The 21,824-nt window shown below is 41.3% G+C and overlaps 2 protein-coding genes across 6 annotated transcripts in view; one reads left to right on the forward strand and one right to left on the reverse strand.

Moving 5' to 3' along the window:
* ethe1 (ETHE1 persulfide dioxygenase) lies at positions 1-11,070 on the reverse strand. Its single transcript, XM_061674147.1, is given in 8 exon segments — positions 1-3,138; positions 4,345-4,461; positions 4,535-4,624; positions 7,279-7,408; positions 7,631-7,779; positions 7,853-7,886; positions 7,888-7,998; positions 10,749-11,070. Coding segments are annotated over 8 exon segments (888 nt in total). The 5' UTR covers positions 10,959-11,070; the 3' UTR covers positions 1-3,091.
* themis2 (thymocyte selection associated family member 2) overlaps positions 10,454-21,824 on the forward strand; it is a 25,839-nt gene continuing 14,468 nt past the window's right edge. For 3 of the 5 annotated variants that reach the window (XM_061674141.1, XM_061674146.1, XM_061674143.1), the window contains exons 1-3: positions 16,752-17,794; positions 20,526-20,674; positions 20,764-20,904. In XM_061674141.1, coding sequence (XP_061530125.1) covers positions 17,778-17,794; positions 20,526-20,674; positions 20,764-20,904 — 307 coding nt within the window. In that variant the 5' untranslated portion in view covers positions 16,752-17,777. Of the gene's footprint in view, positions 10,480-16,751; positions 17,795-20,525; positions 20,675-20,763; positions 20,905-21,824 lie in introns of those variants that run through there. The other 2 variants (XM_061674142.1, XM_061674145.1) reach the window with 2 other exon arrangements.

Below are 21,824 nucleotides of genomic sequence, written 5' to 3' on the forward strand. Positions count from 1 at the left end.
CTTCAAAAGGTAGAGTAGTTTGACTTTATTTTAGTTCCATTCGGTTTTATTGTACTGTAGTTAACTTCTCTCTATACTAGTTGTATGATAGTTTGGTGGAGTAGTACTCACAGGCATATATTCTTCATCCTCTGCAAAAAATGACTAATATTACTCCATCTTACCGAGTCACTTACAGTCGTTGTGAAACTTCATTACTAGGCCTTTCATGATAACAATTATTTTTAAATGATATATTGCCCCCAAAACTATAACGATAAGCAATAATGTTTTTTAATGCCTCTGAAATCATGAAAAATAAGTCCCACCCTTATTATTTTATTTTTTGCCCTTAAATCAGTATTGTTGTTGTTATAATTTCCTTTCTTGTTTCCCTCTTAAATTGTTTTTCTTTACTGTGATCTGGATCTCCCTGGGTCTGAAATAAATAATAAAGAGCTGGAAGACCAGCCTGATTTACATTGAGTCTTCTATTCCAATTATAATCGGTTTAGAAGCCCAAGCCGAATGAAATGCTCCATATAAACACCTCAATCAGAATAAGCAGGTTGAATCTGAATAGAATTTTATTCGGTTTCACAGGGATGGAATATTCCTTTTGCCAAACATTTTCACCATGAAGACAATCATTCAGAATAGACCCGGGAAAAGCTGTCTGCGCATGCTTCGTATCGATGTAAATACGTGGTGACATCATCGTTTACGCACACTGTAAATATGGCGGCGCTCGACAAAGATCGTATGTGACAGAGATCTTGTTTCTAGCTACTTATAAGTGTTTTTTAATCAAGTGTTTTTTACATTAACGAATAAAAACAATCTAAACTACTGTGCCGAATAGACGACGGACCTCCATCTTGATTAATGACGTGACGTTCACAACGAAGTGCACATGTCACACGGCTGTTCCGAGTAGTGCACGTGTACACCAGATTAGAATAGATCCCCTCACATATGAACAGTTGATCAGACATCTTAAAATGATTTCAATCAGAATGACATAAAGTCTCCTAGCTACTGTGTGGTTGGTCCGCTAAAGATGAGCCCTTCACCAGTCAGTCAAATGTACACTGACGTTCGCTGTAGTCAACTATTGGCTGAATAACGTGTGCCAGTAAGGTTATGCTTAGTAAATAGTTAACGTCCCCGTGTATGTTAATTGGGGACTAACACACACAACAACTCGGAGCGAAAGCTCTGATGTTTTAAATGACATCGCCGCGGTGGAACGAGCTGTTTATCTTCTGAACTCGTTAGCTCGCAGGCTACTCGTTAGCTCGCGAACACAAAAACAGTTAACTTTCCCCTTAAGTTTCTCTGTCGTGTGAATCTCGGCATTGCACATGGAGCAAGGCTGCGGAGTATTGGACGGAGCCAACACCGGCAAGAGTGTACCGGTACACCAGCATTCCATAAGTCCACTAACGGCTAATGACACAGCCGTCCCACTCTGTCAGCACACTGTGTGATCCGCACGCCGGCTTACCACAAGAATGACAATTTATCGAGTCCGGAAAAACTATCGTGTCCATTTTATTCATCGAACAATAAGTCGATATAGTAATTATTGTGACAGGCCTATTCGTTTGTGTCCACATGACTGTATTATACTGTCCCTGGTGGCCAATCGGCACACCAGAAGGAGCCGCAATAAATTAATCATGATGTACAAACTGTTTAAATCTTTACATTCTATTTAACTACATTATTATTACTAAGTATTCTTATAAAGTGCAATGTTATAGAGTGCTATTTGCCTTATTAAAAACATATTCTAACATTTTGGTTGTTTTTTCAGGGGAAGCAAGAAACAAAATAATGGGATTTATATTCATTTGAATGGTAATATGACTTGCGATACAAGTGTTTTGAGTTATGGGCATAGTCACGGAATGAATAAAATTTGTACCTCACGGCACCACTGTAATTGTATGACAGTTTGGGTGAGTAGTTTTACTTTTTTTACAATTGCTCATATTGTATTAATATCATGTACTGTATGCATCCAGGCGTCACAGTGGACGACAGGTGAGAGTGTCTGCCTCACAGTTCTGAGGTCCGAGGTTCAATCCCCGTACCCGCCTGTGTGGAGTTTGTATGTTCTCCCCGTGCCTGTGTGGGTTTTCTCCGGGCACTCCGGTTTCCTCCCACATCCCCAAAACATGCATGGTAGGTTAATTGACAACTCTAAATTGCCCGTAGGTGTGAATGTGAGTGTGAATGGTTGTTTGTTTGTATGTGCCCTACGATTGTCTGGCAACCAGTTCGGGTGTACCCCGTCTCCTGCCCGATGATAGGTGGGATAGGCTCCGGCACGCCCGTGACCCTAGTGAGGAGAAGCGGCTCAGAAAATGGATGGATGTATGCATCCAGTATAGTACCAACTGAAAATGGCAGCACTTCACTTAATATTCATTCTAACATGAGAAGATGAACTGAAGGTAATTAGGATGAATATTAAACTCTATGATGGCCAGAAGTTGCTATGTTGTTGGTATGTGTCAAGGGCTAACACTCCTCTTCAACAATGGTTTAAAGAGGGGGGGGGGGGGGGAAACCTGTCTTACAGGCAGTGCAGGCGTGTTGTTAAGAGAGTTGACTCATAGTTTAGTCAATGTTTTCAATTTATGCAATAGAAACATGGACCTCAGTGATTCCCAATGCAAATGTGACAGTTCAATATGTGGATACATAGCACATGCTTTCCATTAGGGCAAATTTACAATAAAATAAGATGGTAGCACATGACACTCACTCACTCACTCACTCACTCTCTCACTCACTCTCTCTCTCTCTCTCACTCACTCTCTCTCTCTCTCTCTCTCTCTCTCTCTCTCTCTCTCTCTCTGTGTGTGTGTGTGTGTGTGTGTGAATAACCCCAAGTGAGTTAAGATAGATGGCTCTAAGAGTATGGCTTTTAGTTTACACCTTGTTTTTTGTGTATTCCCAAGCAAGTTGATGGCTTGCTGCCATTAAACCTGAAAATTCATCAGTGAAGTGCGATTCTTCATTCGGGGGGGGGGGGGGGGGGTAATGCTACAATAAACAATTTGGAATACTTTTGATTTAAGTCCACTCTTGTGCAGGGTGTTCAAATGTGATGAACTCCGCAGACCAGATTCGCAGGCACTGAAATATCTGCAAGGAGAAAAGAGCAGCTTAAGAGATAAAGCGAGTTACAGTACACAGAGACCATCAGGCTGAATTTTAATATTTTTCCTCACTTCCGATCGAAGTCAGCAAAGGCCTGATTGTTGAATGTCTCTAAAAATTTTTTATCTAGGCCAATATGATATATATAATATTCATTCATTTCCCATGCCGCTTATCCTCACTAGGGTCGTGGGTGTGTTGGAGACAATCCCAGCTAACTCTGGGCGAGAGGCGGGGTACACCCTGAACTGGTCGCCAGCCAATCGCAGGGCACATATAAACAAACAACCATTCGCACTCACATTCACACCTACGGGCAATTTCAAGTCTTCAATTAACCTACCATGGATGTTTTGGGGATGTGGGAGGAAACTGGAGTACCTGGAGAAAACCCACGCAGGCACGGGGAGAACATGCAAACTCCACACAGACGAGGCCGGATTTGCACCCAGGTCCTCAGAACTGTAAGGCAGATGTGCTAACCAGTCGCCCACTGTGTCGCCATATAATAATATAATATATAATAATATAATGTATAATTTAGGTGTAGGGTGTATTAATAGTGATTTTTCCCCCCTCCTAAATCTGATCCAAAACTATCATAAATGTTAAAGCTGTCCAAAATACACGACAGCAAATGCTTATGTGTGGTCAACACAGAGCTGGTCCAAACCACTGACACTGATGATTGCGACGGAATGATAGCCAATCAGGAAGCTCGCTTTAGCTACAAAGCCACAAATAGAGGAGCAACTAATTGTATTACGTGTTTGTGGGACCTGTCTCAAAAGTCATTCACCACAAAAAGAAAATGACAAGGACACGATTTTGCAATCACAAATACAGTTACCAGAGACGCAAACAGTTATCTTAGCATTTTTTATTTCTTCTTAATCTACAACTACTAGTACTGCTATTGCTACTACAACTCCTCTTTCTTCTTTATATTTTCCATCAGTCTGAATGCCCTGTGGCACCATACTGCTTCTCACAGGTTCTACAACAGACAGTGTTGTGTGTTGTATGCTGTGTTGGTCATCTGGAGTAAACCACTAGAAGAACAGTAAAGACACAGAGATTTTTTTTCTTCATCATGTGTGGGGTCTCTCGCATTTCAAAAATCGGTATGCGTGTAACCCGCTTGAAGCGATGTGGGGGTTGGCTGAGATTATATTACTTGAGATTTCGTACCTATTTTGGAAGGCTTTGGAAGATTCAGGTTCTCCATGATTGTCACGAACTCTTCCAGGCTCTTTGTCAAGCGAGGATTTAACATGCGTTCCTCACCAACAGTGGACACTGTCTGACCTGGAACGTTAATCATCAGGAGACACTGGGTGCTGAGCTGAAGTTACTTAAGTGACACGCAAATATTGCCCACCTCGGTAGTCATGCGCCGGGTAAATGAGGCAGTGGTCGGGCAGGGTGAAGATCTTGTGGTAAATGGAACTGTAGAGCCGCTTGGAGCAACCTGATGGAGACAGAAAATGTCCACGGTTCAGCAATGTAAGCATTGAGTTCATTACTGCTCTCTTGTGTCTGTAAGCGGAAATTACAACAACAAAGGCTCTCCGGTATGCATTGTCACAAACCTCCAACAATGACTTTCAAGTCACAATGTCCAAGAGGAAATAATATAAAGTTATGTTATTGGTTACAGGCTCAAACTATTACCATTATAACTATAAAGTTTTATCATTCGTCTTAACTGTCTAGCAAGTGTAAAGATAAAGTACATTGAGTACAACTAAAATAAAGTACAGTAGTACACCCATCCATTCTCAACACCACTTATCCTGTTCAGGGTCACGGGGTGCTGGAGCCCATCTCAGCTGACTTCGGGCGTAAGGGAGACTACTCCCTGAACTGGTCGCCAGTCAGTCACAGGGCAAATAAAGACACAGACAACCATTTGCACTCACATTCACACCGTCACTGAGTGGGAACTGAACACATGCTACCTGCACCGAACTCCATCAAGTGTGCCATTACACCATCAGTGACCCGAAAGTAGGACAGCTCACAGTATTACATGACAATGTAGGGCTGCACAATTATGGCTAGGGAAAGATCTTTATTTTTATTGTACTACTTTTCAACAAACAATATATAACAGTGTTCATTGATTTTTTTTTTTGGCTTGTCGCATTAGGGACACCACAGCGACCCTAACGGTCGCCACAGCGCATCACCCTTCTACCAATATACTCACTATCTCTCCTCTGAATGTGTCCAAACCATCGAAGTCTGCGCTCTCTAACTTTGTCTCCAAAATATCTAACCTTGGTTGTCCCTCTGATGAGGTCATATCTAATCCTATCCAACTTGGTCACTCCAACAGAGAACCTCAACATCTTAATTTCTGCCACCTCCAGGTATGCTTCCTGTTGTCTCTTCAGTGCCACTGTCTCTCATCCGTGTACATCATGGCTGGCTTCACCACTGTTTTATAAACTTTGCCCTTCATCCTAGCAGAGACTCTTCTGTCACAAAACACACCTGACACGTTCCGCCACCCATTCCAACCTGCTTGGTCTGGTTTCTTCACTTCCTTATCATACTCCTCATTGCTCTGGACTGTTGACCCCAAGTATCTAAAGTCTTCCACCGTCGCTACCTCTTTTCACTATAGCCTCACTTTTCCCCCTCCACCCCTCATTCATGCACAGATATTCTATCTTACTTCGGCTACTCTTCATTCCTCTCCTTTCCAGTGCATGCCTCCACCTTTCTAACTGTTCCTCCACCTGCTCCCTGCTTTCACTGCAGATCACAATGTCATCTGTGAACATCATGGTCCACGGGGATTCCAGTCTAACCTCAGGTCCTGTACTATTTTAGCATACTTCTCTGCCACTCCAAGCTTCTGCATGCAGTACCACAGTTCCTCTCTGGGTACTCTTATCATAGGATTTTTCTTGATCTACAAAGACAAAATGTAGCTCCTTCTGAGCTTCTCTGTACTTCTGCATCGACACCCTCAAGTCAAACAATGAATCTGTGGTACTCTTCCAAGGCATGAAACCATACTGTTGGTCGCAAATACTCACTTATGTCCTGAGTCTAGCATCCATGACTCTTTCCTATAACTTCATTGTGTGGCTCATCAACTTTATTCCTCTATAGTTTCCAAACCGCTGCACATCAGCCTTGTTCTTAAAAACGGGCACCAGCACACTTTTCCTCCATTCCTCAGGCATCTTCTCACCTGCTAGAATTCTGTTCAACAACCTGATCAAAAACTCTACAGCCACCTTTCCTATAAGCTTCCATACCTTCACAGGTACAGTGCTGTGAAAAGGTATTTCCCCCTTCTCAAATTCTTATGTTTTTCCCTAGTCTCCCCACTTTATAATGTTTAAGATCATCAAACAAATGTAAATACCAGACCAAAATAACCCATGTAAATATAAAATTCAGTTTTTAAACAGTGATCTTATTTATTAAGGAAAAAAAAATCTATTTAAAGCTACCTGGCCCTGTGTGAAAAAGTAAATGTCCCCTTTGTTAAATCATGAATTAACTCTGGCTAATCACATATTGTGCTGTTTCCCGGAGCGTGCGCCCTGCCCCTCTGCCCTGCCTGCCCACCTGGATTTTAAATGCATCACACACACTTATCCCCACGTTTAATGCACCACATACACCCATCTCTGGGGGACAGAGAGTCATGGGTGGCGGGGGTTTGGCTGTTAGGCAGCAGTGCCTGGCATTGTTAAAATAACAATGCTGTATTTAACTTTTAGCTGAAACAATTAATCAATATTAAGTCAATTGGGTTAGTTCCACACACATTGCCTTTTGGTTCATAGGTTTGATACTGATAATGGTTCTAAAGAACCTCGAGTGAAATGTTAATTTTAGTCTATGCTGCGGGCTGCTAAGAAAATGGATGTTCATAATTTGGACACCCTTTATTTAAACCATGCAAACATTTTTGGCCTAGCCCCCTAAATCGGAATCGAGAATTGTTTGGAACCGGAATCGAACTAAGGAACCGGAACCGGAATCGTTGCCCAACCCTAGTATTGACGCATGTATTTACTGTAACTTTGTCAGCCTGAGGGTGAAGCTAGCACTATAAACTTTCCAACAGTTTAGAGAGAGTAGAGAAACACTGTTTACCTTGCTGGAAGTCTGTCCTGCCGCATCCTCGTATGAGCAACGCGTCCCCGGTGAACGCCATGCACTGATCCTGCGTCACCAGTGTCACGCAGCCATCTGTGTGTCCTGGCGTTTCTCTCACCGTCAGATACTGTAGGGAGTCATAGTCAATTGACGATTCCATGGGGTGTTAGTGAATGAGCTTTGTTGGGATACTGTTTGGGACCCCTACAATGCATACATTTTCTTAATTTTTGTTTTGACACTGAGTGAAGATTTAGACTACTACGTTATCTTCTTCCTATATGCTTGTCTCACGTGATCCAAAGTTAGGCTGTTATGTTTTAATATTTTACATTACATATTTTCTTACATGTTTTCCAAAGGTGATCCTGTCTCCCTCAGACAGCAGGATGTCCGCCGTGGCGCCGCTTAATTTGGAGATGGCGCTTTTCAACCCGGCTAGCCTCGTCTTCATCAGCCCCGTGCTGGTGATGTGGTCCGCATGGCAGTGAGTGTTCACTTGGAAACGCGGCGAGGTTCATTCACACTGAGGCACCGAAAGGTTTGAATAATAACATTTTGACGTACTGACCTGCTACTCTCAGATGAAGGCCCAATTCACAGACTGAGCTTCAGGTCCCTGTCGATGGTCTCCAGTACGGGGTCGATGAGGATGGCGTCCTTGGTGATAGCGTCAGCCAGCAGGTATGAGTAGGTGCTGCTCTCTGATTCAAACAGCTTCTCACACACAGTGGGGGTTTGTTATTATCAATACATAACAAAATTTATGTTATTCACAATTATACATGGGGTTGGGCATCATTCGAATTTGAGCGATTCCGGTCCCGGTTCCGGTTCCTCATTTCGATTCCGGTTCCAAACGATTCTCGATTCTGATTCTTTTAAGTGGCTGGGTCAAAAAAGTTTGCATGGTTTACATAAAGGGTGTCCATATTATGAACATCCATTTTCTTAGCAGCCCGCAGCATAGACTAAAATAACCAGTATCAATATCAAAGCTATGAACGGCAATGTGTGCGGACCTAACCCAATTGACTTAATATTCATTAATTAATGTTTCAGCTAAAAGTTTAATATAGCATTGTTATTGCAACTATTTTATCACATTAATTAGTTTATATGTGCAAGTTTAAACTGGACTTCTGTTATTTTGTCCATATATTTCTTATTTAGTACTGCTTGCTTAAAACTAGATGTGGCCTGAAAGTAACCTCGGCCACGAGGAGCTGTGCTTGTGTGGTTTGTTTGTCACAGGATGGCGACGTCAGAGGACACCCAGATAAACGTGAAGGACGCAGAACAAGGATATGATGGAACCACGCAAGGATGACTCGGCCCTCCCACACTTGTATTATCAGCTACAAATTGTAAGGGCTAAGAGAGAAAAGCGCTCTTTTTCGTCTACGTGCGGCGCAGGTGAGAAGTCGGCTTCAGGGAGAGAGAGAAAACAGCCCAGAATTCTGTAACTTTGTACTTTTACTGAACTCTGAGGTAAAAAAGCGGAACAAATAGTAATCTTGTGTGAGTTTCTTAATTAGTGACCCTTTCAGAGAAAAACAAACACGCAATGGTGAGTTTGGCAAAGATTTATTAATTTGGCCATTGGGCCCTGGGTAACAGCCAATTGGCACAAAGTCTCCAACACTTCCTGTTTTCAGCTTGTAGCCTTTTATTTTGAAGGGTACGCACCGGAACTCAGCATTTTGGCACGAAAAGTACCTTCACACGACGCCGGAGAATTTTGAAAGCGAAAGTAAACCTAGTAGGCAAGAAAAAGAGTATTGAATGGAACCAAATGCTATAAAACATTGATTTATTTACCTACCCACCGCACAGGGTTAGTGTTTGTGATACTGTGAGACAACGTTTTTGTGAATTTTGTCTCCTTTGCACAATATAATCTTATTCCAAGTGTTGCACTGAGACGACTGGTCATTAATTTTAACAAAGTTAAGACTTGTTCGCCACCGCCGTTGAGCACAAGCACATCTTCGTGTGTGTTCTTCATTGGTTTTCAGCACGTTCTTTTTCGGGGTCGCCGGACTGTAGGCATCGAAACTGGGAACCAAATTTTTTTTAATATGAACGATTCCAGGAGAACCGGAACGTTAGTTCCATTTCTCATTGGTTCTCGATTCACGATGCCCAACCCTAATTAGAAACCACCTCTAACTACACTAGGGCTATGCAATTAATCAATTTTAAATTAAATTGAGTTTGTTCCCTGCTGACATGCAATTAGTGAAAACATAGCTGCGAACAGATTGGAGGTAAAACCACAGTGAGTGTTGCCAAATTGGACTTTTATGATGAAAGACTTTATCCACCCATCCATTTTCTGAGCCGCTTCTCCTCACTAGGGTCGCGGGGGTGCTGGAGCCTATCCCAGCTGTCATCGGGCAGGAGGCGGGGTACACCCTGAACTGGTTGCCAGCCAATCGCAGGGCACATAGAAACAAACAACCATTCGCACTCTCAGTCATGCCTACGGGCAATTTAGAGTCTCCAATTAATGCATGTTTTTGGGATGTGGGAGGAAACCGGAGTGCCCGGAGAAAACCCATGCAGGCACGGGGAGAACATGCAAACTCCACACAGGCGGGGATGGGGATTGAACCCTGCACCTCAGAACTGTGAGGCTGACGCTCTAACCAGTCGTCCACCGTGCCGCACGAAAGACTTTAGTTTAATGTTATTCACGTTTTGTTCTGTATGACAAGGAGCCCGGTGGAAGGCAATAGCGGAGTAAGTTCTGCTGAACATCGCCAAAGACATGGTGTCAATTTACAGTGTAAAGGTGGTAATTTATGCACATTAGAAACTTTAGACCCTAGGGTACTGTATGAGCTTCCAAGCCAAGGTCGGTTTTTCTCACCTGGACAACTCTACATTTAAAAAACAAGCGTGAAAGAGCTGGAGGGGTGCGGTTTTAGACTTCAATCCATGCAGTTAGATGACTCATTTTATTATGTTAAATTGTTGAACATTTACAATGTCGATTTTATTATGTTTGCATGTTTTGACAAAAGGGACAGTTTTAGAAGAACATTATCTATTTCTATTATTTCTGTGGAAACTGGTGCAAGTTCATGCTGAAGAAAAAAAACTGGGTAAAGAATGTTTTAGAACTTGTTTTGTATGACGTCTTTGTCATTTGCTTTTCTATAAGCGAAGATGGGAGGAACCTGCGATTACTGGGTTAGTTCAGATAATACATACCTTTAATGCTCTTTCCACGGAACTAGGTCACCTTATTTGTCAACATTTTGTGTCATTACAAACATTATGACGCGAAAGGGGTGTTGGAAAAGAGTACTGTAGTTTACGTACTGTGACCCTATGAACGACAGCTAGCGCTGCTAATTTTAGTAGGCTAACGCTACAGCGCTAGTGCCAGCCGAAACGAACAAACAGAGCCACAAATTTCATTACCGTCATACAAGTTAACTAATTAAAGTGAAAGTTACCTGTCTGAAGAAGGGTCGGTCGTTCAATTGCGTCCCAGATGAGTACGTCCTCCCCCCTTCCAGCAGGACACCGCGGGCTCTCGTCCCCGCGCACAAGCGCCCGTCCCCGGCTACCGAGGCACTCAAGCCCTCGGTGTACCTACGGAGACCACCTAGCGTTACTGCCAGGCACAGTCGGTTCGCTGTCACCTTGGTTATCACCGAGCACATTGTCCTTTCCCGTCCTTTGCCTGCTTATGACGGTCGCTCACGGAAGAGAAGTGGCGTATATATTGTCACAATAAACTGAGAGGAGGCACCGCGGGCTGCCTGGTTGTCTGATAAAATCAACAATCGTAAATAGTTACAGTTTAACTCCGGGGTCCAGTTTACAGACGTAATCTAATGCCAGTTTGTGTGTTAATGTGTAATGTGACACTAGTGTAAATTTCAAATGAAGACACCATTTTAAGAAGACCTTTATTTGAAAATAAATGCCATCTGTGCCTCAGCCCGGTTGTGATAGTGTCAATTATGGCTGTAGTGGACTTCAAAGTTTTCCAGGTGGTCTTGCTGTACACAAAAAAAAATATATATATATATATATTATAATAATAATTAATGTTTATATCCTTTCATGAAACACAATGTTACCTTCCAGGCACAGCAAATAAAAACAGCAACAATCAATGGATGAGCAAAACGAATACAATCATAACATTTTTTAGAACAAGTACAAAGCCTGGGTTAATTTCCCTTTGGACTTATGACAGGTGTGTTCAAAAGACGAGTAGTTTTACTTTTGAGTTTTTAATCAAGTTATATTTTTTCTTCAAAGTCTAAGTAGTTTTGATTTACTTTATTTGACAATTGAGAAGTCTATTCTTGCACTCCATTTCTTCTTGAGAGTAGTTCTACTTTTTTCATTCAGTTTTTTGTAAAGTTGTCAACTTCTCTTGAAACCCATGTCTGAGTAGTTATACTTCATTTTAATTTTAATACCTTCTATTTTACCATGCTTATTCTAAAGGCGAGTAGTTGTACTTTGTTTTAGTTTTCAATCAGTTTATTTTACAGAAGTAACTTCTTCAAAGGGTGACTACTTTTTTAAGACGGTATGGTGAACCCACAGTATATCACGGTTTGTCTTTCGCGCCACCGCTATATTGTAGATTATTAAGTGATCTTTTTTTCATGGCTTGAAACAGGTGCTGCATGTTTTTTCTGATGGCTTTCCCTGTGAGTATTGCTGTATACTATGTTTTAGGGCTGCAACTAATGATTATTTTAATAATTGTATAATCTGTTGATTATTATTTTTTGATGATCAATTAATCCGTTTAAAAAAAAAACTTTTTTAAAATTTCCATTCCTTTATCCAAAAACAGGACATTATTTCAAATTGACAGTGCAGAAAATGCTCATACATAAAATGATTATGATTCAGTTACTGGTTTGGATATAAAATACTGTAGGAAATAGGAAAATAGGCAAAAATGTTGATCATTATTTTCCAAAGTAAAAGAAGATATTTGCAAACATATTTTGATGAAACACAAACATAATCAGTCTGATTTATTATTATAATAAATAACATGAGTTAGATTTGGTGCTTTTTTATTATAATAATTATAATTATTAAGACCCTAGTGAGGAGAAGCGGCTCAGAAAATGGATGGATGGATTAAAATTTACCATTAAGAGGCTGAATTCCAAGGATTTGGATCATTTTTGTTTAAACAAGATCTCTAAATAATTAATAGATGATCAAAAATCGTATCGATTATTTGCCGATTCATCAATTAATCATTGCACCTCTACTTTGTTTGTATATGTTGCTGCTCAGTGTGTGTTTATTGTGGCAGTTGTTTGAAGGCTTATAATTACTATAACAGCTATGCCAATTCTATTATCTTAAGCTTAGCATTAAGCCAGCAAACCTTCGTTAGGTGAAACAGTTTGGTTGTTAAATATACGTTTACTTCTCTTGCTATATGTGTTAGTTTGACACTAAACTCCAACTAGGAGTTAGAAAGCAAGCACACCTTACCTCTTTGTAAAACTGCAAGCGAGTGAGAGACTCTTCTTTTTCTTTCCTCAAAGGGATGTTATACAATAGTCTCCCATTTCTTGACAGCAGAAGAGTAGCACAGGTGAGAACTACTTAGAAAAGTTGGTTTTAATAAGTTTAGATGTGTTTTATTGAGTTACAGTGCGAGGATAAGTAGTGAGGATAAGCATTATGGAAACTAGATGATAGCTGATCTCTCTACTAATGCAGATTTTCACCTATTGCGGGTGGGCCTGCAATGTATCCCCAGTGATAAATGGGCTTCACTGTCCAGTATATATATCACTAAAACAACACAAATTCGAGTGCAACGTTATTGGTACTTGCTGTGACGTTGACGACGTGGTTGACAGGGTTCTTTGAGTTCATGAATGACCCCCAGAAAGCGGTGCTGTAAGCACTGAATATTCCCTTTGCGCATGCGGTGTCACACGGGGTTCAGTTCCTACAGAATCTTGTCACGTGAACACGAGGATTCTGAGTGACAGAGCACGCTGGCGTTCATTCGGGATTCTTAGAACCGTAGTTACATACGTAACTTTCGTTCTTCTGACCACCAGAAGGCGGTGCTGAAAGCACTGAATGAATCAATCCAGCAAAGTCACGAGGACAGGCTCCGCACAGCTTCTCAGCAGAGAGTCAGGCCATACACCGGGAAAACCCGCAAGTGGAGGCGGGTAGGATTGGGATGGCAACGCTGACCTCCATGTTCAGACAACAGCTCAGTCCCGTCGGGGAGACAGGATAGTTCACTGAAGCAGAGTTTGTGCAATAGGGAGAACCATGTCTGGGCTGGCCAGAAGGGGGCCACGAGCAACAGCATGTGACCCCTGTCAAAGGAGGCTGTGCAACCCACGCCTCGTGGAGAGTCTGAACCGGGAAGGACATCATCCGCCTGAGCTCCCTTGTCACAAGAGCAAAAGCCTGCAAAGCTGCGTCACTAAAGCATACGACAGAGGTGTCCACACTGCTTTCCTGCAGAGAGCGTGAACACAAGTTGAGCCGAGGAGCCACCAATACAGCCAGTGCGTGCACAAGCGGCACAGGCCCAAGAAGGTCATCAGCTCACTGGTAACCCAACAAAGGTCGAGGAAACTGTACAGCAGGTTGAAGCAACGCCATAAGCTGGGATAGGGGGACGAGGAACACCACCCTCGCCAGCAATAAAGGAGGTGAAACGAACACAATACGAAGCAGAGCCGAGTAGCCTGGGCGCAAACACCAGGCTAAATCGGCCAATCAATAGTCACACTGCAACACATACGATGGTGTAGTAACCATTCCACAGTGAAGAACAAGTAGAGTCAACAACCTTATTTTAGTCTCATTGGGACAGGTCAGAGTCATTCTACCACACCGAGTCTCAAACAAAGGAGACAGCACTGCGGCACCAAACCCTTTCTCAACACAAACCAAATTATTTTTCGCAGCTGGAGGGCAAAGCGCCGCAGCAACGACTCAACAGTCACAAGGCTACCAGCGACGGGGAAATGTCCGACAGACAAGTGGTATTTATTCTCCAGTTGCTGTATTCAACACTGTGCGAAAAGAAAAGAGGAACTGAACCCCGTGTGAAACCGGAACTTATACCCGATGGGGGGGATATAAGTGTGACAAATGGGGGGATCACGTGACTTTTTTGGTGTACTTGCTCGAACTGCGCGTCTGCGAAGGAATATTCAGTGCTTTCAGCACCGCCTTCATGTGGTCAGCAACGATGAAATAGAACCATTCAAATCAAATGTCAGTTGAAGACACAGGTAGAAATTATTTCGTAACACTTGCAACATTGATGAAACATCTTCACTGATTCTTTGCTTCTGTCTGTTGTATGTCATGTGATGCAGTGTGGACAGATGTCATCTTTCCTGTATGCCAGTATCATTACGAGCTGCACTGAAGGTCACCACCTCGTTCAAACCTATTGTCTGAAGTGTTTTGAACTAGTGTTCTGAAAGTAAGAACATGCAGAATGCATGCAGTGCTCATTTCTGGAGGTTTGTTTGCTCAGAAGTAGTATTTCTACGATTTGTAATAATAAAGTAAATAAAGAAATAATGCAAAATAAAGTTGTATTTGTTCAAGAAATAAGGCATGTTCTTTCCTGGAAAAAAAAGTCAGTTCTTTTCCAGGAAAGAAGTATGACGTTACAAAAATAGTATTTTTTGTTTTGTTTTGTTGTTCAGTTTAAAAAGGGGCCTTAAATCACGTTTTTTGTTTTTCGAAAAAATAAGTTCTGATACAAGAAAAAAGATGTAAAGGTAATTGAAAAAAGATTCTGGGAAAATTTCATAATATTGACTTTAAAGTCATATTTATTCCCCAAAAAAGGCACATTAAAGTGACTAAAGTCATATATATAATATATATATATATATATATTTTTTTTTTTTTACAAAATTTAAGCTAGGGATCGTGAAAAAATACTGCAAATAAGCAGGGGTTTCCAGGTATAATGGGGGATAGGAGTCCCCAAATAGATGAATCAGCAAATGCCAAACCACAAATATGCAGGGGTTCACTGTAATATTCCAAGAATACTCAAAGATAAAAGCCACAATATTATAAGATTAGTAGGGGAAAAAAAGGAGTAGTAGTACGATAATCATGTAGTTTTTCCAGAAAAAAATAAATGTTCATGTTGTTATTTATTTAAATTTGTTTTTATTTAAAAAAAAAAAAAAAAAAAAAAAAAAAGCTTTAATGTTACAACAATAAAACCGTATTTATTTATTTTATTTTACAGAAATGGCAGAGGTAACCAACATTGACAAGGTTACCTGGTGCTTCACTTGGGGGGTCTTTGGGTAGCACCAGGCCTATGGACCCCTCTTGTTGGGGAGATAAAGATGGCGACAATGAGGACGTGGGCGCATACTGGGGTAGGAGTATGACCACGGTGGGTGAGACCAAGGAGGATACGCTCTTCAAGTCCGAAGAAGGCTTTGGAGAGCGTGTCGACGACCGGTGGAGTGAATACTTTACTCCACTTCCTGTTTGGACCTGTAGGTCCATATTTGGATTGGCAGTTCCTGTTCCTGTTGATCAATTGTTATTATACATTTATTTATTTATAAAATTTGATGTTTTCCTGTCTTCGCTTAGTCTGGCTAAACCTACCTTCACTTCAATTAATTTATAATAGCTTAGCCTAACATGCTTTAGCATATGTTGGCCGAGCTTTGCTTCGCTCATTTTAGCTTACTTTATATCCTATTTTAGCTGAGTCTAACTTAGCTTATTGGAGTGTATTTTAACTTAGTTGAACTTAGTTAACTTTACCTTAACCTAGCTTCGCTTTTCTTAGTTTATGATTACATACTCTACATTTGTTTAATTTAGTTTAGCTTAGCTTTTTTATTTTATCTCAGTTTATTTTAATTAAAACTGCAGTACCTATAGCCTACTTTAACCCATTTGAGCGTAGCTAGCTTTTATGATGTCTTACATTAACTTAGTTTAGCTTAACCTAATCAGCCCTACCATATGTTAGCCTAGTTTAGCTTTTTTATTTTTTAAATATTACTTTATAATATTCAATCTTAGCTTAGTGTAACTCAGCCTATTTGAGTTTATTTGACCTTGGTTTATCTTAGCATAGATTTACTTCGTTGATATTATTCACTTCACTTTGCATAACATGTCCTAAAGAGCTACCGAGATGACAATATTCGATGTTTACGCTTTATTCGTGTTTACATACATAGTATATCATATTTGTATAAATAAATGATATTAATGATGTACTTAACTTTTTTCCATATACACCAGCCATAAAAAAACAACACAATTTTAGCAAGTTACGTTCATCATCCGACCATCATGTCATCAACCCATAGTTTTATGCTAGTTAGGCCTGTCATGATATAAAATTTTTTAGGACAATATATTTATCACAATAAATTATAATATCGTTTTTTTTTTTATGCCTCTGAAATCATGAAAAAATAAGGCCCGCCCTCGAGCTGCAGGACTGTGTGGTTGATCCACTGAAGGAAGGCGCTGGAGACGAGACCTTCACCTGTCAATCAAATATGTTTGCTGTGGTCAATTTAATAAACTGAGGTTAGACTAAATAAACTTAATTTTCCCGTGTGTGTGTTAATTGGGGACTAACACACACAACAACTCAGAACAAGGCGCTGACATTTTAAACGATGTTGCTGCGGAGGAGCAAGCTGTTTAGCTCGCTAGCTCGTGGGCTAGCGTACATAGTAAACACTTAACTTCACCACAACAATGACTTTATTGAGTTCGGAAAAACTATCATGTCCATTTTGTTTATCGAACAATAAGTCAATATAGTAATTATTGTGACAGGCCTAATGCGAGGCGGCACGGTGGACGATTGGTTAGCACATCTGCCTCACACTTCTGAGGACCGGGTTCAAATACGGCCTCGCCTGTGTGGAGTTTGCATGTTCTCCCTGTGCCTGCGTGGGTTACCAAAACCATGCATGGTAGGTGTGACTGTGAGTGTGAATGGTTGTCTGTTTCTATGTGCCCTCCGATTGGCTGGCGACCAGTTGAAGGTGTTACCCCGCCTCTCGCCCGGAGATAGCTGGGCACGCCCGCTCCAGCATGCCCGCGACCCTAGTGAGGATAAGCGGTACGGAAAATGGATGGATGGATGGAGGCCTAATGCTAGTTATTGCAGCATACACAGGAAGGAAGTCTGCTAACCTGTTATCCAGGTTTGTTCATGTGACGTTCCACAGATAGCGCGCTTGCTTTAGCTTAGAGTCACTTATTGTAACTTAGTTTGTATGGTTAGTTTAACTTAATTTATATTGTCATGGCTATCCATCCATCTGTCTGTCTGTCGTAAGAGAGATCTTCACTTCAAACGCATCTTCTTCCCTATCATGGCTGTTTGTCACCTCTTTTCTACTCCTCACTTAATTCTCTCTTTGTAACCTCCTTCCTTCTCCTTCTCTTTGATGTGACACTCAGGTGCAGTCGGTAATGGATACGCATCTATGAAATATGCATGCAGGTAATTGTGTGGCCTGGGGTCACAGTGCTTCACTTACGTAAAGGAGGTCACTTCATTCGGTACACCTTCACAGTCTGCACCGGTGTTTCCCAACCTTTACTGAGTTAAGGCACATACCGTATTTTGCATTAGATATATTTCATATGTCATACCACCAAACAAAAATGTCACAAAAAGTATATACTGTATTCTGAAATAATGACGATCTCATTTCAATTTACTCACAAATGTACACAGTGTGAAATCTGTGCCGGTTTAGTTGAACACGAAGCTATTATTCTGTATTATTAATGGTAACAAATGGATACAAAGGTTAATTGTACCTTTTGCAATCTACTGGAAGAACATTGAATTGTTGTGCCTGTCACTATACGTCGCTGATATAGGTAAATTAACAAAGATTCAGTGAACCCGCACATATTGGCAGTTCAGCATTGGGGAATTTGTATATTTGTGTAATTTTGTTTGCAACCTATCCTCCGTTACCCGCTGAAAATCTCTGCTATTCAACGTTTTTGTGCCAAGTCCAAAGCCATTAAAAGTTTACTTTGCCGCCATCTGGTATAGTGGTTTTTCGTCGGCGGCACGGTGGACGGCTGGTTAGAGTGTCAGCCTCACAGTTCTGAGGACCTGGGTTCAATCCCCGGCCCCACCTGTGTGGAGTTTGCATGTTCTCCCCGTGCCTGTGTGGGTTTTCTCCGGGCACTCCGGTTTCCTCCCACATCCCAAAAACATGCATTAATTGGAGACTCTGAATTGCCCGTAGGCGTGACTGTGAGTGCCACTGGTTGTTTGTTTGTATGTGCCCTGCGATTGGCTGGGAACCAGTTCAGGGTGTACCCCGCCTGCTGCCCGATGATAGCTGGGATAGGCTCCACCCCGCCCGCGACCCTAGTGAGGAGAAGCGGCTCAGAAAATGGATGGATGGATGGTTTTTCGTCCGCGTTTGAGATGTCCTGTTTTGTTGATGGTCTTTGAGTGCACCTTGTGCACAGTCAAAGTGATGGTGAATGTTTGTTTGTTTCTTTCCCAAAGGAGCTACATAAATAGCCAGTGTAGTCTACTTTGCCATTACAATTTGCCTGTATTTACGGTGGCCTGGAAATGCAAAACAATATAACAAATTGTGAAACACCCTTTTAGGGAACAAATTGACAAAAGCCAAAACACTTTTACATTTTAGAAAAGAAATTACCAAAAGCCAAAACAATTTTACATTTCAGGAAAGAAATGAACTAAAGCCAAAACACTTTTTACATTTCAGGAAACAAATGAACAAAAAACAAAACACTTTTACCAAAGACGAAACAAATTACAAAAGACAAAAACCCCGAAAAGGGAACATCCCATTTCACAGACATTCTTAGAAATCCCGCGCCCTTTCTCTGCAAGACCCGCCCCGCTTCAACATGATTGGCTCCTGCATTGCGCGAATGGTAGGCTACACACATGTAACGAGATGTCCATCCCAAATATAATTTTAAAAAAACCAAAGAAGTTTATTATGGTTAGGTTTAGGACTAGGGTTGGGGTTAAGGCAGTTTAGGATGAGTTAAGGTTAGGTTATGGTGGTTAAGGCTGGCGCACACCGAGCACCGGTGCCGAACCCGACTGAACTATAGCGCAGTGCCCGTGGTTTGGCAACTCTCCTTGAGCAGCCGATCGGTCGGCCACTGGTTTTGACGCGATTCAAAATTACAGTCGGTACGGAAGCTATTCAGACCCCCTTAAATTTTTCACTCTTTGTTATATTTACTGACATTGGTTTTCTGAAGTGCTCCTGAGCCCATGTGGTGATATCCTTTACACATTGAGGTCGGTTTTTGATGCAGTGCCGCCCGAGGGATCGAAGGTCACGGGCATTCAATGTTGTTTTTCGGCCTTGCCGCTTACCTGCACTGATTTCTCCAGATTCTCTGAACCTTTTGATGATATTATGGACCGTAGATGATGAAATCCCTAAATTCCTTGCAATTGTATGTTGAGGAACATTGTCCTAAAACTATTCAACTATTTTCTCACGCACTTGTTCACAAAGAGGTGAACCTCGCCTCATCTTTGCTTTTGAATGACTGAGCAATTCAGGGAAGCTCCTTTTATACCCAATCATGGCACCCACCTGTTCCCAATTCACCTGTTCACCTGTGGGATGTTCCAAACAAGTGTTTGATGAGCATTCCTCAACCTCCTCAGTCTTTTTCGCCACCTCTCCCAGTTTTTTGGAACGTGTTGCAGCCATAAAATTCTAAGTTCATGATTATTAGCTAAAAACAATAACGTTTATCAGTTTGAACTTTAAATATCTTGTCTTTGTAGTGTATTCAATTAAATATAGATTGAACATGATTTGCAAATCATTGTATTCTGTTTTTACGTTAATCACAACATCCCAACTTCATTGGTATTGGGGTTGTATAAATCATGTAAAATAAAATCAAAATTTCATGTCAAATAAAATACAGATACATTTACAGAAAAACAAAAATGGCCATTTCCTTTTACATTAAAAGAAAATCCAAATAATAATAGTCAACATCCATCCACTTTCCATACTGCCTTTTTTAAAAATCTAATAAAATAATTGTAAATACTGTTTAAATGTTTTTCTTCTCACTGGTTTAATCATTTGCATATGCTCTTGTCCCGCAGCAAATATGCTACGTGCAAGTAATGTATAGAAGCCTCTGTCACTTCCCCCTTTACTTTTGTGGTTTTGTTTTGACACCAAAAGGAACTGCATTATGCACTTCAGTCTGCATGAACCATTTGCTGGTCTTGGGCCCACAACGATGGCATTCCCTCTCCAGCAGTACATTGCATCACTGGACAGCGCTTGTCTTCCAAAAATCCTACAAGTCTGCTCGGGGGTCTACTTCCAAGGTATATTGCTGTTTGTGATGAAATGCCGGCTTGAAGTCTCCTCGTGGCTGCTCCTTTCCTCTTTTTTTAATTTTTTTTTTTATTCCAAGGGTCCGTCTATGAGATTTCTGGGAATGAGGTGTGCTTCTCCACCGGGGACATCATCAAGATCACTGGAATCAAACTCTCGTCCATCTTCTGTGAGGACGTCAGCAATCACGAAACATTTGAGTTACCCATCAACTACGCAGGTGCTGTACTGACAATATGATTTTAAAAAAAGGCTTAAAGTGTGGTCTTTTATAATAAGTTCCTTTGTTTAACCAGGAAAGGCAAATGAGAACAGTTTTTCATGTACAATGCTGACCTGGAGACAATTTAGGGTTCAGTGTCATGCCCAAGTTCACTTAAACAGCAGACAATCAGACCTGCTAAAACCAACTGAACCACAGCCACTCCAAACTTTAAATTGACTTTTATGAACGACTCCCCAGTGAGGTGTTCCGGGCGCGTCCCACCGGGAGGAGACCCCGGGGACGACCCAGGACACGCTGGAGAGACTTACGTCTCTTGGCTGGCCGGGGAACGCCTCGGGATCCCCTCGAAAGATGCTGGATGAAGTGCCTGAGGAAAGGGAAGTCTGGGCCTCCCTGCTAAAGCTACTGCCCCCGCTACCCGACCTCGGATAAGCGGAAGAAAATGGATGGATGGATGGTTGGAATAAATGTACATTTTTAATGTTCATTTATAGAACCCCAATTCCAATGAAGTTGGGACGTTGTGTTAAACAAGAATTTTATAGCTGCAACACGTTCCAAAAAAGCTGGGACAGGGTCATGTCTTTTTTGGAACGTGTTGCAGCCATAAAATTCTAAGTTAAGGATTATTTGCTAAAAACAATTAAGTTTATCAGTTTAAACATTAAATATCTTGTCTTTGTAGTGTATTCAATTAAATATAGGTTGAGCATAATTTGGAAATCATTGTATTCTGTTTTTATTTATGTTTAACACAACGTCCCAACTTCATTGGAATTGGGGTTGTACATTTAGATTGATGTTGCATACTTAAAAAAAAAAAAAAGAATTCAGCTTTTAAAACACAAATTGTTTATGCATTACTATTACTATTTTTAATGATAATTTATCAAATGGGCGGCAGGGTGAATGTG

The sequence above is a fragment of the Phycodurus eques genome, chromosome 4, assembly GCF_024500275.1.
Source record: "Phycodurus eques isolate BA_2022a chromosome 4, UOR_Pequ_1.1, whole genome shotgun sequence".
NCBI lineage: Eukaryota > Metazoa > Chordata > Actinopteri > Syngnathiformes > Syngnathidae > Phycodurus > Phycodurus eques.